The following is a 16,036-nucleotide window of genomic DNA, read 5'->3' as shown; positions in this document are numbered from 1 at the left end:
TAATGTATAATGCAATTGTCATCCGTTCTGTGTCCCAATACTGGATCAAAATTCAGATGACTCATTGTCAGAAATTCTAAATGGAAACTTTTTAGCCAGATATTGGAAAAAAAAAAATAGAAATACTAAAACTACCAATTTTTTATTTCTTATTTTATCCATGGAAGACCGTTGATAACCAAGACTAAATTAACCAAAATGCCAACATGTGGCTAGAGCTCAACAAAGAATTTAATGGAAAAAATTATGGTGGTGGTAACGTGATCAAACTACTGTGAGGCTTGAGAAAAAAACTAAAATGACCAATATTGAAACCAATTATTCATATTTGGATTCGAACTTCACCTCATGTAGGGGTAAGAGCCTATAACCAAAAGTTTGGCCTACGACCACTAGACTTGTCCTACTAAGACATTACCGTGGACTCCTCTCCACCAGTCACAGTTGAAGACCGCACTCTTCCAGTAGTGGCGCTGGGCTGTTGAACAATAATGTGACCATTAAAAAAAATTTACAGGGTCAATTTAAGGAATGATTTACTGTTAGCCGAGAAGGAGAATAGTTAAGGAAGGAGAGTTAGATTTACAGTAGCACTTAGAGAAGACGTTTTGTAATATTGATTGAATCAACTTCTCAAAGACAGATGTAGAGTTTGCAAGGACATCTTTAATGAATACTAATGAGTGAGAAATAGAGTGTATTAAACAGAAAATCAGAATGTGGATAGCGCTATGCAATGAATAAAATAGAAAAGAGATAGTGGAAAAATGGCCAAACTACTGTAAAGCCTGGGAAAACACTAAAGTGACAAAAGATTGAATGTAATATTTCACACGAGGATAGGAACTTCACCGTATGTGGGGTTACGATCCTGTAACCGAAAGTTTGGCCAACGATCAAAAGACTTGTGCTACCAAAACCATATAGACATTACCGTGGACTCCTCTACACCAGTCGGAGTTGAGGACTGCGCTGCTCCAGTTGTGAAGATGGGCTGTTAAACAATAACGCGACTATTAAAAGCAGAAAATCATTTTGAGGAATGAGTTATCATTAGCCGAGAAGGAGAATCATCAAGGAAGTGAAGCAAGCTTTAAAGAAATAATTAGATAAGTAGTTTAGGAATATCGTTGATTGGCGAGTTCCCAAAGACAGACGAAGAGTTTTCAAGAACGTTCATAATGTATAATGCAATAGTCAACTGTTCCGTGGACCAAAATACTTTTTGTGTAAGAGTTACTGGAAAGTGTAGGAGACAGAGTATGACGTGGTGAAACATGAGTATATGTGAGTGACAAGAAGTGGTAATGGCTAACTAGTCACAGTGTAATAGTCCAACACTGGATCTTAAGTTTCAGTATTAGGAACGCTAATCAGTTGGAAGTAGTCATGTGAACTTTCGTCTTCAAGACTAAAAAAAAACTCAGTCCCCCGTTCAGTAAAGCAGCAAGACTGTGACGAGAAAGCGTTTTAATGTATGAGTGACCGAACATGTGCCAAACTACTGTGAAGCATGATCAAAAAAAAAAAAATATATATATATGGTACTTCTTTTCCATGTGGGGTCATTAGCCCATAAACCAAGGTTTGGCCAATGATGACTAGACTGTCCTGCTACAACCACGTAGACATTACCCTGGGCTCCTCTCCACCAGTCACAGTCGAAGACCGCCCTCTTCCAGTTGTTGTGCTGGGCTGTTGAACAATAACGTGACCATTAAAAATAATCAAAAGTTTGAGGAATAAGTTAACATTAGCCATGTAACAGAATCATCAAGTGGAGATTTACATGAGTAATTAATTATGTATTTTAGGAATATTCTTTGATTGGTTGATTTCCCCCCAAAAAAACAAAAGTAGAGTTTTCAGGAACGTTCATAATGAATAACGCAATACTCAACTATTATGTGGTGCTTAAAAACCTTTTCCCGTGAGTTCCTGGAAAGTGTAGGTGAACGAGCACGATAAGGTGAAACATGAGCAAATGACATGAGAGTGCCAAGAACTAGGAACAGTGTAATCACCCAACAATGGATCTTAAATCTAAGTATTAGGAAGGCTCATCAATCGGAAGTCAACATGTAAACATTCCTGTCTAGGCTAGAAAAAAAAAAAAGTCAACCATGTATAAAAAAAAACAACAAAAAAAAACAACCCTATAATTTAAACAAAAAGGATAAAATTACCAATGAAGATCTCCCTTTGGTCAAGTTATGAAATGGGGCAACGGCCAAGCATGTGACTTTTTCCATTCAAAACAATCAGCGCTAGTAAAAACAGTATCAGAGACTTTGAATGGCTCGGAAAATGGTGGTCCGACATGGAGGTAGCGGTGATCGGACACCTATGCATCCAGTTGATAGGTGATGCTTTAGGTAGTTGACAAAGCCAGCAGAAGTGGTGACTCACATATTTTTGTTGGGACATTTCTCTAAAGACCATATTAACCAAAAAGCCAATATGTGGATAAAGCTCTACAACAAATAAAATAGAGAAACTACAGTGTATGAGTGACCAAACTACTATGAGGTCTGTGAAAAAAGAAAAAAATTACAAAAGGTCGAATGTGGCATTTCATATTTGGAATGGAACTTCACCCTATGTGAAGTTATGACCTTATGACCAAAAGTTTGGCCAACGATCACTAGACTGTCCGACTGCAACCAAATAGACATTACCGTGGACTCCTCTACACCAGTCACAGTTGAAGACCGCGCTCTTCCAGTTGTGAAGCTGGGCTGTTGAACAATAAGGTGACCATTAAATAAAAAATTCACAAGGTCATTTTGAGGAATGAGATGTTAGAAGAGAAGGAGAAACGTTAAGAAAGGGGAGTTAGACATACAAGAATAATTAGTTAATCTAGTAATATCTGATTGGTTGATTTACCAAAAACAGACGTAGCGTTTTAAAGATCGTCCATAATGTATAATGCAATAGTCAATTGATCTTTGGACCACAATATTTCTTTCGGTAAGAGTTCATAGAAAGTGTAGGTGACAGAGTACGATGTAGTGAAACATGAATGATAAGTACTGGTGATGGTGGTAATGACCAATAAGTAACAGTGTAATTGACCAACACTGGATCTTCAATATAAGTATTAAGAACATTCATCAATCGGAACTCAACAAGGGAACTTTACAGCTCGAGATGGAAAACAAATCATCCATGTTGAAAAAATTTCTCGAAAAATTTGATTAGTAATATCATAAAATGGCCAATGAAGAAAAATATCTCCCTTTAGTCAAGTTGTGAATGTTCTTTATTTCTTTGTTAAAATTATATCCATGGAATACAAACGATAACCAAGGTTGGCCACCATTTTAGCTTATAGCTCCCCACCATATATTGTGTTGTGAAAGGAGAACACACAGCATGCCCTGGAACCCAATTCATTCACCAAAAGAGTGATGTAGAAATAAATTTTAGCTTAAATCATTTTACAACAATCAACAATTACTAGACTGATGGAGGTCTGACCTTTACCGGACCTAGGCCCCTCGTATCCTCCATCAGTTAAGACCGAGGCTAACAAGTTATCAAGTACCACTGGCCGAGCGTGTACCATCTTATTACATTCAAAACCTAGGCTGCTTATAAAAAATGGTACCAATGTCTAACAGTGGCTGGGAGAATGGTGGCCAGAGATGGCCGTACCGTTGGTCAGACCCCTATGCATCTAGCATTTTTTTTTTTTTTTTAAGTTGGGTCATTTCTCTTAAGACACTTAGGTAAAGACTATATTAACCAAAAAGCCAAAAGGTGGAAAGAGCTCTACAAAGAATGAGAAAAGGTATAGTTGAAAAATGATCAAACTATTGTAAGGCCTGGAAAAAAACTAAAAAGGAGAAGGATCAAATACAATATTTCATAGGTTGAATGAAATTTCACTCAATGTGGGGTTGCGAGCCTATAGCCAAAAGTTTGGCCAACAACTACTAGGCGGTCCCACTACAACCATGTAGACATTACCGTGGACTCCTCCCCACCAGTCACAGTTGAAGACCTCGATGTTCCAGTTGTAGAGTCGGGCTGTTGAACAATAATGTGACCATTAAAAAAAAAAATAAATCTATAGGGTCAATATGAGGAATGAGTTATCATTAGCCGAGAAGGAGAATCGTTAAGGAAAGGGAGTTAGAGATGCAGGAATATTTAGAAAATTAAGGAATATCAATGATTGGATCAATTTCCCCAAAACAGAGGAAGAACTTATTAGGATGAGGTATCAGTCAGAAGTCAACACGGAAACTGTGTCATCCGAGCTCAAATAAATTTCATCCAAAATTTGAAAAAAAACACTGCCCCAAAAATTGCATAAAAATTGAAATTACCAAAAAAATATAGATATCAGTTTTGTCCCTTTGAACTTCTTAGTGATATCTTGTTCCCCGACAACCAAGACAGCCACCATTCTATCTTATATTTTGTAGGAGTAATTTTCAGTTAGAGAGAACATGAGCATCAAGGATCAAATGGCAAAATATCCCGGGTTCTAATATTAATGGTTCATCACTGAGGACTGGGAGAGGAGGTCAACAGCCGGGATCAAGACGACTGGTTACATTTTGGAGATCCTTAGTGGTCACTTGAGCACATTTAGCTATCGTTTAGTTCAAGGGAGTACGATATAACGCCCATTGGGTTTACAGCAAACAGTAGTTGAGAAAAAAAAAACAAGGCGAAGAGGTCAGTTTTGCAAAACGTAATCAAGATTATTTAGCCATCATGATAACACTGTGCTCATCTGAAGAATCATGTCTTCTGTGACCTCCTGTCTACTGCTCATGATGAAAGTTCATTTTCCAACTGCGCTACTAATTGACAAGTCACTGCGACTCACAAAATCTTTTTTCTTCTTCTGTGGACTGTTCCTGTAATCTGACTAGGGAATAATCAAACTCAAAAAATAGGGTACAAAAAGAAGAAGAGATGATGAAAGGTCCACTTGGGGCTTAATTAAATATTAGCCTCCAAATAGCCTCCAAATAGGTTTCTTATCTTCATTTTTCAACTTTTTTTCTCCCCGTCTTCTCGTTTTAAGAAATATTGTCCCGTGAGATTCCAATGAAACTAGTAAGTTGGAGACCTTCTTCATGTCAGCTGAGACACAAGAGAAGACAGATTTCCATGGTGGCACACGTCGTTCAATGGAGTCCAAGAAGGATTAAAGAAAGAGGTTTTCGGCTCGTAGCCACATCCTACGGGATTAGACCACGTACAACGAAATTGACAGACTACGACGATAAGAAGGAAAACAACAAGAGGGAATAAAAGAAGAAACTTCAACAAAGTTTGTAAAGTTTACGTTGGTTGTTTCTGTGGAAACATTGGTGAGAACTTAGAATGGAAGGAAATGATCTAGTCCATCACACAGACTTATGAGTCTGCTCTTAGCTAAGATCCGGTAGGAAAAACCCAACAACTTGACACCGGCTGGTGAGTCTAAACCAAAAATTTACAGGGGTCACCCAGCGGAAAAAAAAAAAATCTTGTTACTATACATACATTAGCAAATTAAGCAACTTTTTAATAAAGGTGTCCCAATCATCTAGACGAAGGTCTTGAAAGATTGGGGTTTCCGTTTGCGCCCAATACAAGACAGTATGTGAGCAGAGCTGTGTGAAGGGGTCAGCCTAACTGCTAATACTAATAGCCAATCCAGCCCCCTTCTTCCAAGTCACTTTTCAGAAGTCCTCTATTTCAACAAGTTGTACAACTTACTAAAGTGAGTAAATGTAAAAGGTACCGTTACCCTAAACGACTTACCAACGATCACGACCAGCGATACGACCTGGCCGTGATCGCTGGTAAGTCGTTGTGTGGTCGCTAGGGAGCTGTCACACAGGCAGCTCTCTCCAGCGACCAACGATCAGGGGAACGACTTCGGCATCGTTGAAACTGTCTTCAACAATGCCGAAGTCCCCGGGTAACCAGGGTAAACATCGGGTTACTAAGTGCAGGGCCGCGCTTAGTAACACGATATTTACCCTGGTTACCATTGTAAAAGTTAAAAAAAAAACAAAAAAACAGTACATACTCATATTCCGATGTCTGTCACGTCCCCTGCCGTCAGCTTCCCGCACTGACTGTCAGCGCCGGCCGTAAAGCAGAGCACAGCGGTGACGTCACCGCTGTGCTCTGCTTTACAGCCGGCGCTGACAGTCAGTGCAGGGAAGCTGACGGCAGGGGACGTGACAGACATCGGAATGTGAGTATGTAGTTTTTTTTTTTTTACTTTTACAATGGTAACCAGGGTAAATATCGGGTTACTAAGTGCGGCCCTGCGCTTAGTAACCCGATATTTACCCTGGTTACAAGTGAACACATCGCTGGATCGGCGTCACACACGCCGATCCAGCGATGACAGCGGGTGATCAGCGACCAAAAAAAGGTCCTGATCATTCCCCAGCGACCAACGATCTCCCAGCAGGGGCCTCATCGTTGGTCGTTGTCACACATAACGAAGTCGTTAGCGGGATCGTTGCTACGTCACAAAAAGCATGACGTTGCAACGATATCGTTAACGAAATCGTTATGTGTGAAGGTACCTTAACTAGATTTTCTTTATCTGGATAATCCACTTAAAGCCTACCAGTACAAGATGCATCAAGGAGAACTTCAATCTTAATCATAGCCACCAAGTACTCTTTATTCTTAAAAATAAAGAAATTAAAAAGGTTGCCAGATATTAGAAAAAAGAAAATCAAGTGATTTTTTTCCCCCAACACAGTGCCACCCTTTATCTATGGGTTGCGACCGATACTGCAGATGTGGGGCTGAGCAGCAATGCTACACACAGAAACAAAGACAAAATTGTGGATATGTTTCTGCAAATACATACATATATATATACACATATATATATATATATATATATATATATATATATATATATATATATATATATATATATATATATATATATATATATATTTTTTTTTTTTTTCCTCTCTCTCTTTTTTAAAGATGACAATTATTTGAATTTCTAAAAGCATCAATAATAAGAACATAAAACTTTCATACATGAAGGAATGGACGAAAATATACCTGTACAAATTGTATTGTATGAGCATTTACTATACAGCGTCTTACATCGAACGACAAGAGGGTTATGCAAACGAGTTTTTTGTGGTGGTAGAACTAATGATAAAAAATGTGAAAATATAATCTTGATAATTGGCTAAATAAAAACTGTAATTAAATTTGTATGAAAGAATAAGGAGTCCCAAACCATTAAGGATATCACCGAAACATACTGTTTTTTCCGGTTTATAGCATAGGATTGGAAAACAACAAAGAAAAAACTTTTCAAAGCTTTGCAAAAAAAAAGTTCACAAAACTTTAGCCTATAAAACAAAGTATGACTCATCTTTTAGGCTAAAGTTTTGTGAACTTTTTTTTTTTTTTTTAATTTTGAGAAAAGTTTTCAAAAGTTTTATCAAAACATAAAAACAAGTTCACAAAAAAAACTTGAGCCTAAAAGATTAGTGATACTTTGTTTTTATTTTCTAAAGCCGATTTCACACTTCCAACGTTCATGATCTGGGTACGGCCTGCGATGCACGGTCTGACCGTGGATCTCCTGACCCGAATTTGACTGTCTTTTATATACTCGTGATTGTCAATGTCAAGTGATGAGATCTGTGGCCGGTCCGGACATCGTGGTCCGTACTTGGACCGTGAAATGTAAAAATGGTGTAAGGGTGGCTACCCCCTGAAACAAAGTGGGCCAAATTCTAAGTGAAGCGGAGGCCATATTTCTGCATATTCCGGGGAAACCCAAAAATATATCTCTGGGATCCCGATCCAAGCCAAAAAATCTCAGGACTTTTTTTTTTTTTTAATAATTATTATTATTTTTCACAGGAAAAAGCTCAACTGAGTAGTAATAAAAAAGAAAAAAAAAAAAAAAAAAAAAGAAGTGGGTAAACTTTGATTTACCATTGCTAGATGAACCTGCTCAGCAACGCCATCTGTCACACTGCAAGACCTCAATCTCGAGGAAGGTTCCCGCTGCTGAAAAACAGATTTTTTTAAAGAGATTCTGTCAATTTTTAGCAAAATTTTTAAAAATAAATAAATTACAAAATCCAAAACAGACATGATAAATGCCCTGTTTGCCAACACAAAGTTTCATGGTCTCATTTACTAAAAAAAAAAAAATAAAAAATAATAATAATAAGGAAAATATTTTTCTTTCTTTTGTCTTCAAAAATCACCACGTTGTATTATATAAATGTTACCTTTCGTGTTTCCCAAGCGGTTTGCTGCAGTGGAGAAAAAAATTTGGTGGCTATTATCAGTATATTTATATTCCCTGGGATAAAATTCTGCTTCAGTTCAAAAAAGCAAAAAAACTAAACTCAGGGATAGAATAAAAAAAGCCTAAAAAAAATGCCTAAAAAAAAAAAAAGAAGAAAAAAAATGATTTGACTTTTAACCTAAAAAATTAATATTCTCCTAAAATAAAAATTCCAACTATAGATTCTAGATTTTGTGACAAATTAATTTTTTGGGGGAAAGAAGGTTGATATCTAATTGTAATATTGGCATTTTAAGATTTCACATACCTAGGTAACGGATCACAGAGAAACCATCGACAAATTGCTATTGACGGATCGGTTACAAAAACTTTCATAATCACAGGAATATCCAAAGCAAATATTACATCTCCACATTAACAGGACTAAAGTGGGCTCATATGTGTAATAAAAGAGACAAAAAGCCTACTTGTTGATGGTTTCCATAAAAAAAATGTACATTGCACAAAGTAAAAATTTTACATGGAAAGATTGGGAAATTTTACGTAATGCATGTTAGCGTTAAATAGCTAATCAATAATTAGATTAAATAAGATTGGAAGGGGATGGGCAAGAATAATAGCACACAAAAAAAAAAAAGGAAGGGGGATTAGAGAACAGGAGAAACATGGCAGCTTTCTTCCAGAACCACACCACATGTATCTATGGGTTCTGTCTTAATTGACAATGGGACTGAGCTACAATACCACCGACAACTTGTGGATATTGTTTTTAGAGGAAAGCAGCCAGGTTTTAATTAACTCTGTCCTTCTCCTTAATTCTTTGACAAATAGTGAGTTATGTCGGGTGGGGGTGTATGGAACAGAACCCACTCCATAATGGTACTTGCCAACATGTCTGTAACAGCAGAGCCCAGAGCCAGCTCCGATCGCTGCTGTTTAATCATTGATATAACTTTTAAATGGAGTGCAGGTGCCGATGTCCACTGCCTCCCATCAGCTCCCTCAATATTGGGGGGTATCGGTGGGTTGCATTGTAAAGGCCCCGTCATTGCCACCCTGGTTCTTTAATTAAAAGCCCATCCTGTTATTGTCAATATTTATAATAGCACTACAATGTATAGAACAACTGCTCAGACAACTGAGAAAATAATGTTAATGTAAAAATGAAAAAAATTGATCTATTTTCAGGTTAAAGCAATAAAAATAAAATAGCATATATTTATTATCGTCAGATTCATCACTGATTCGTTAAAGCATTGGTGTATTACCTGTTAGTGCAGCGCAGTGTTAGGCACCGACGCGCGTTTCGTGTAATGCTTCGTCCTGGGGGATAGTCGCCATAGTTATAGATAGTTTATTTACTTGATTAAAAAAATCAAGTGATATATAATGGCATAAAAAGCTATATATATATATATATATATATATATATATATATATATATATATATATATATATATATATATATATATATATATATATATAGCTTTTTATGCCATTATATATCACTTGATTCTTTAAAGGTGTAAGGTGGTGTATTTCTAGTGCAGACAGCATATTCTGCGTATGTATTTCAATTGACTGATATATTGTTCTGAAGGTTTGATTAATAAAATATAATTGTTTTTATTGGCATAAGCTTCCTTGTTTTTTTATTATGGATTATGCATTTATGGAAGTGCATTAAATTAGGCTTGGAATAGGTGAAAATAGATCAATTTTTCATTTTTTCGTTTAACTTTTTTTTTTTTCATAAGAAAAATAAAAACACACCACACACTGTTTTGCCGCACATCTCCACAAAAAAATAAAAAAATAAATAAATAGAAGGTGATTTAACTGTTGTAAGTATGCAAAAAATTTAATTTTAAAAACCATCAGCTAGTCACTAATTGGATGGTAAAAAAAAACGAAAGAAAAAAAAGTTATGGGTCTTAGAAAATGGAGACACAGGAGTAACTTGTCTCACAAAAAAAAAAAATAGGCTCTCAACGTGTTATGTTGAGCTGGGAGAAAAAAAAAGAAAAAAAATGTTATTATGGCTCTTGGAAGAAGGAGAGGTGAAAAAAAAGCATAAAAAACAAAACCAGAACCATTTTAAAATTCATTGCAGGCGGAAGCTGTGGCTGTTGGGATTATCTGAAGATCTCAGACGATTTGACGTTCCAGATTTCTAATTACTTGTGACTCGTTGGCACAGTCACTAATTGCAGGCTGGGCACGTCACGCAGCGCTGCGGATGTGTGCCAACTGCAATATTACTACTTACAATAAGTGAACTGAACTGTTCCCCGTTGGACTCCGAATTAATCTGTAGCCTCCGGTTAAGCTCCTCAGAAAGTTCCAAAGCGCTGGCTCGGGAGACCGGAGAGGCGGGCGGTGGCAGCGATGTGTTCAGAGCGTCATTGCTCAGACTCATTTCCTCAGATATGGTCTCCCACGGCTGGAGAAGGAAGAAAACCCAGAGTTAATGATGGACAAAAGCCGTCCGCTTCGCTTTCACCTGGAGAGAACATCTGCTAAGGGAAAAACTATGTTCTCGACAACATCCCGCGATCGCTCGTGGTTAGCGATGAGCAGATTGATTAGCGAGACTTGGGTCCAAGTCAGTAGTACCTGGTGGCTAGTCTGAAGGCCAGCGAATCTTCTGCCTTCCGAAGCACCCAGGACGCCATTTGGTCAAGGCTGGTGTGATGCCATCTGTGAATCATGCCCCATAGAGGACAGGACGTTGCGCCAGAACCAAAACCGGCACCAGAAGATGGCAGAAGGCAAGAGGTTCGTGGGTTTCTCGTCTAGCCGCCAGATGCCACTGACCTGGTCGCTGAACCGGAGTCCTAGGAATCGATCTCATCACGATATTCGGAAGTTTTTACAGTTTCACCGGAAATCGTTATAGGACGCAGACAACAGAGCGGCAGCAGACCTTGATCAAGCCTGCGAAAGGGGAAAATCCGGCAATGAGGTCCGCGACATGTCGTAAAACGAGTAGATGGACACTTCCTTCGGGTATGGTTGACCATTATAATTTAAGGACTGAACGGGAACTGGTCACAAATTACCAGCACCTCCATGATGGGCTATTAAGAGTTAATTTGTGGCTCCAATGTCAGGTCCATCAATGTACTGGACCTTTAACTAAGTTATACTGGCCCACGAAAATATCAGAGAACTTTCAGATTTGAGGCACATGAATATTGTTGGCAGCACATACGATAACCATCACTTTTTCGCCGGCAATAAAGGATTATTCCCATCTTCATAGAGATGGATATTGTCGGATAGGGCGCATAAATACAAGCATTTTTGCAAGTTACTGGTTATTAAAATTTACAGCCGTTCTCTACACTTATATAGAGTTCGTTGCCTTGGGGACCGACCACCGCTGCTGGACAGCAGAACATGAGCAGTACACACAAGCTCTCCTTTATTGCGCTTGTAAGCGCTTGTTTTAAAAGCTGGTCAGGATCGTTGGAGCGCGCCGTTACCGCCTGATCGCAGAAAGCTTCAGCGTAATGCTTACAAGATGGTCAGCAGCAGTGGTCGGTCTCTTAGGGAACATGCTGGAAACAAAAGAAAAAAAAAAAAAGTGTTCCTAACGCAAGAACGGATGTAAATGTTAATAGGCTGTAAATTGGAAAGTTGATCGTTTTGACAACGTTTGAGCATTATTTAGTACATATCGTGGAGGATAGTTAAGGACAGTGTCCCAATCCGATCTATTTTTGGTGTCAGGGACACAGAGACTTGACTGATTTGTCCAAGGTCGCAGGGAGATGACACTGGAATCCGAGGCCGGAGGTCTGGAGTATGTCTCCTTGTCATTGTTACACAGTCTGTGACCTTATCCGGCAGCCGCCTCTAAATCATGACAGCGGCCTTTATCCGGGTGACATCCCAGACTCATCCTGTAGGTGGCGCTACTATAAGACGTCTTACCGCCAGATACTAACCCAAAGCCACATCAAATGGCTCACTTCACGGATACTTTCCAGGACTTTTTCAGCTTTTTACACACTAGTCGCAACCAAAGCTGTATTATCCTACATGTCATCTAACCACATGGCTTTTTGGCACCTCAAATGTCGAATACATGAGGCTAACAGCCATCAGAATGTAGCTTTGGTGTGAATGGAGAAGACCATATCAAATAGCACAGGAATTAGCAAAAGTTAAATCAATCAGGCAGAGCAAGATGGTTTGTATTCCGGAGAAAGGGCAGATTAGCGAGCTGTGCGGCTGCGACTCCAGCCCTGCTCTGTAATAACCTCCAAGTGATATTGCAGGCTGTAAACAAGGAATTAGCCATGAGCGGGGGGTACTCTTTAAATGGATTTCCTACATGCCAGCTTGGCACCTGATACACTGGTGCACGGATCAAAACAGAAAAAGTCTCTGCGGCGAATGACAACAGCACTGACTGTTCCATCAAGTGTCAGAGACACGACCGGAGCCAGAAGGAAGATAACAGCCGCTGATATAAACCTAAAAACAAACCTCCCCAGCTGGGCACCCAACACTAAAGGGACCCTAACCCCAAGTCATAAAGCGGAGGGCTAGAGACTATGGGTTTCGCCATCTGATGATGCAGAAACAAGGTTATAAGTCATACTGCAGCATCGGGAGTGCCCAGTCTGGACAAAAGGAACAACTACTCCACCAGGTCAAACCCAACACGTAGGATGCAAGGGGAGAGGTGCGCTCCTGATCAATGAAAATTAGAAAACCCCTTTAAATTTATTTATGTCTATTTTGGGAGGTGACCCTCAGGAGGACATAGCATTCTACAGTCTAGAGGCCTGTTAGATGCTTCTGACATGGTCCACTATGCATGGGACACTGGCAGATCAGGGAGACCTACATCAGGCACATGTGGAGCCTTTGGGGTAAAATATGGATTCCCAGCCCTTGGACCTACTTCTTGCATGATGTTATTGAGGCGACTCTGATCCGGCCAGTGCGGCCGTGTGTCACCTGTATATTACAGTCAGCACACTATTCCATTTTATCCTACTGTAAGAGAAACATCATGACTAGGGAGTAATGATAAGCCCATCTGTAGGAAAGGGTTAACCCAAACATGATTTTTGGAGTAGCAGTGGAAACCCCTGTAGATAAAATGCAAGTTCTGTGTACATGGATCCACAACAGGCACCAGGGAATATACGAAACCGCTAAGTCAAGGCTTCACCCACCTCAGGCATGTCCGCTCCCTCTACATGTTCTGGCTCAAGATCTTCACTGATGTGTCTCCTGGACCGGAACACCCGGTGGGCCTCTTGCTGGATGTGTCTGATGTTATTGTCGGTTTCGGAGGGGACGTCTCTGGATAGGGACAAAAAAAAAAAGATGGTAAATACCAGAAAATGGTGACAGCTTCAATGTGACAAGGTGGTGTGGTCTTCTGCCTCGTCTTGGAGGTCCAATGTGTGGAGGAAGAGAATCGGCAACCACTCTGATGATGGACCTCCACGAGTTCAGTAGTGGCCTTGGACGTTCTATCGGCTGTACAAGAGACTGCCTCTCCAGGCCGCACATAGGATAATCACGAGGTGATTGTAACTGGAAGATGAAAACATGCAGGAATACGAGCTCTGGACAGAGAAAGTGATCAGTAGAGACTGCATTTACTTGGTCAACACTCGGGTCGATTTTTTAAAATTTATTTTTGGGTGAATATCATTTGCGCCACGTACATTAGGCTTGGCCGGTGCCACTGCGTGGTCCTGTTATTATGGTTGACGTAGTACGTGCGCCCAAGATTGTCCACTTTTTCCTCCCATCCTGGTGGCATAGGGGGAGCTGGCAGCTCTTGTTGGTGTGGAGAGGTAGAGTCGTTCAAGTCCACAACGTCCCAGGTCTGCTGGAGGCAAAAAAAAGCAAAACAAAATACAATAAAAGAGGAAATTTCAACCAAAATAAAGTCAACTCTTCCTAGTAGAACGTCAAGGGTCCTCCTGAAACGTGGGTGGTCAGTAAAAACCCTGCCGGATGTAGTTTTCTATAATTTTTGGACAACCCTTATCCCATGCACTTACTCGGGGGCGAACACGGACGTAAGAGGGCCCCTGCGTAATAACAGTCTATGGGGCCTTTACAGTCCAACAGCTCATTATAAGGCACAATTCCACTTGCTTTGCAGGTGGGCCCCATAACATCTTGGGCCCCCAAGTTGCACCAATGTTATATCCACCCCTGCACTTACCACATGTGAAGAATGAAGATGGAAAGCTTCTATTTTAATTAAAAAGACTAAAAAAAGATTAAGGTTCCTTGACAACCAAGACGCTTGCTGGCCAAACCATAGTGGAGTAAGCCAGACCCCTCTAGTAGTGGCTTATATCCTGAGAAAGCAAAATGATCAGGCAGTGAAATACAACATGCCCGATCATTCTCAACCCAGATGTTCTCTATTAGGGGAAGAGTTGAGGAGGCCTCGATACACATTAGATGGGAAAAGCAGATTCAGAAAAAAAGTAGTGGACAACCTCTTTAAAAACAGCACATATTAAAATAACATATACAAAAACAAAAGTGGCTGGTCATAAACTGGTCAAAATCCCAAAAAGTTCTCAAGTGATCTTCTGTCCTATGGGGATAACATAATGATCACTGGAGGTCTGACCACTGGGACTTCTCCCTTATCCACCAGATAACATGACGTTTTGGAAACAACCTGTGAGCCATCTCTGGGGTAAAGTATAGCAAGGGTCGAAATGCTCATCAAATGGGCTCACCCCAAAGTCACGAGAAGATCAACAAAGTCTACGGTCAGTGGAGCTCTTGTTGTAGAGCACGGTCACAATTACGCGCCTTGTGGGATCTTATTGACCTCTCTCTTGGGTAGTAAAGTCAATAGTAAACCAATGAGTGCCACACCCAAATTAACGGTAGGTCTCCCATCAATGAGATCAGCACAATGGACTTTTCGAGGATAGCTAGAAAACATTTTGGGCTGGTGAGGAGTCTTTACCTCCACTTCTTCCCTCTGCTCGCTGGTTTCCTCTTCTTGGGCTCCATTCTTTGGCAAGTACGCCATCTTTAACCTCAGGAAACCTTTCACCCGGGACTTGTGGCTGTAAGATTCGATATAAGGAATGAAGCGAGATGTTTGATGGGCGGACTGGACATACAGACCCGGGTCCATTAGGCGAGCACTCACCTCCTTGGTCGAAGCAGAAAGTCTTTGAATGTGTACGGCCTCTCCATTGTTGGATCTTCTGTCTGATAACGAGAAGGTTAATTTTTAACGCCGACTTTGGTTCAGAAATGCAAAACTTCACTGCTAGGGCTAGAAAAGCTCAAGTCAGAATGGTTCGTGATAGAAAGTATAGCTGAACCCTCAGGAATAAACAGAAGCCAAGAAAAAAACAAACAAAAAAAACTATTTAGGAAACTTTCATTTGCAAACTCGAGTAGCGAGTAACTTCGCTGAGCACTAGTTCTGTTGGCACTGCAGCCAATCAGTGGCTCATGTGTTGCATCACCGGCTTTTAATGGGCTGCAGCGCTCAACCTCAAATAGAGAAGAAGCTGTCAGAGTGCATCCACGCTCCTACACTTCCAGCCTTATTTTCATATGGTCGCCACTTATTAGCGGGATACAGCGGTCACCAGTACAAACTCCCTTCCTTCTGTGCAATATTCTTGTCAGTGCACAGTGACAGTGCGCTCCCTCGCCAGCTCTAATTAGAAGTGATGAGCTGGTAAGAGAGCGCACTGTCAGTTGTAAGGTACACCACAGCGCCATATAATAACCAGTGACTAT

General features: G+C 40.1%; 1 protein-coding gene across 15 annotated transcripts in view; it reads right to left on the bottom strand.

Moving 5' to 3' along the window:
* NEDD4L (NEDD4 like E3 ubiquitin protein ligase) overlaps window positions 1-16,036 on the bottom strand; it is a 335,097-nt gene that overhangs the window by 68,680 nt on the left and 250,381 nt on the right. For 5 of the 15 annotated variants that reach the window (XM_069746056.1, XM_069746048.1, XM_069746050.1 and 2 more), the window contains 6 exons: window positions 15,432-15,493; window positions 15,243-15,345; window positions 13,966-14,132; window positions 13,465-13,594; window positions 10,539-10,712; window positions 7,948-8,022 (listed from right to left, as the gene is read on the bottom strand). In XM_069746056.1, the coding sequence (XP_069602157.1) occupies window positions 7,948-8,022; window positions 10,539-10,712; window positions 13,465-13,594; window positions 13,966-14,132; window positions 15,243-15,345; window positions 15,432-15,493 (711 nt within the window). Of the gene's footprint in view, window positions 1-418; window positions 479-934; window positions 995-1,635; window positions 1,696-2,678; window positions 2,739-3,975; window positions 4,036-7,947; window positions 8,023-10,538; window positions 10,713-13,464; window positions 13,595-13,965; window positions 14,133-15,242; window positions 15,346-15,431; window positions 15,494-16,036 lie in introns of all 15 variants that reach the window. The other 10 variants (XM_069746084.1, XM_069746057.1, XM_069746049.1 and 7 more) reach the window with 3 other exon arrangements.

This window comes from Ranitomeya imitator, chromosome 1 (assembly GCF_032444005.1).
Source record: "Ranitomeya imitator isolate aRanImi1 chromosome 1, aRanImi1.pri, whole genome shotgun sequence".
NCBI lineage: Eukaryota > Metazoa > Chordata > Amphibia > Anura > Dendrobatidae > Ranitomeya > Ranitomeya imitator.
Note: the sequence above shows the minus strand (reverse complement) of the source record. Positions and strands in the feature narration are given on the sequence as shown.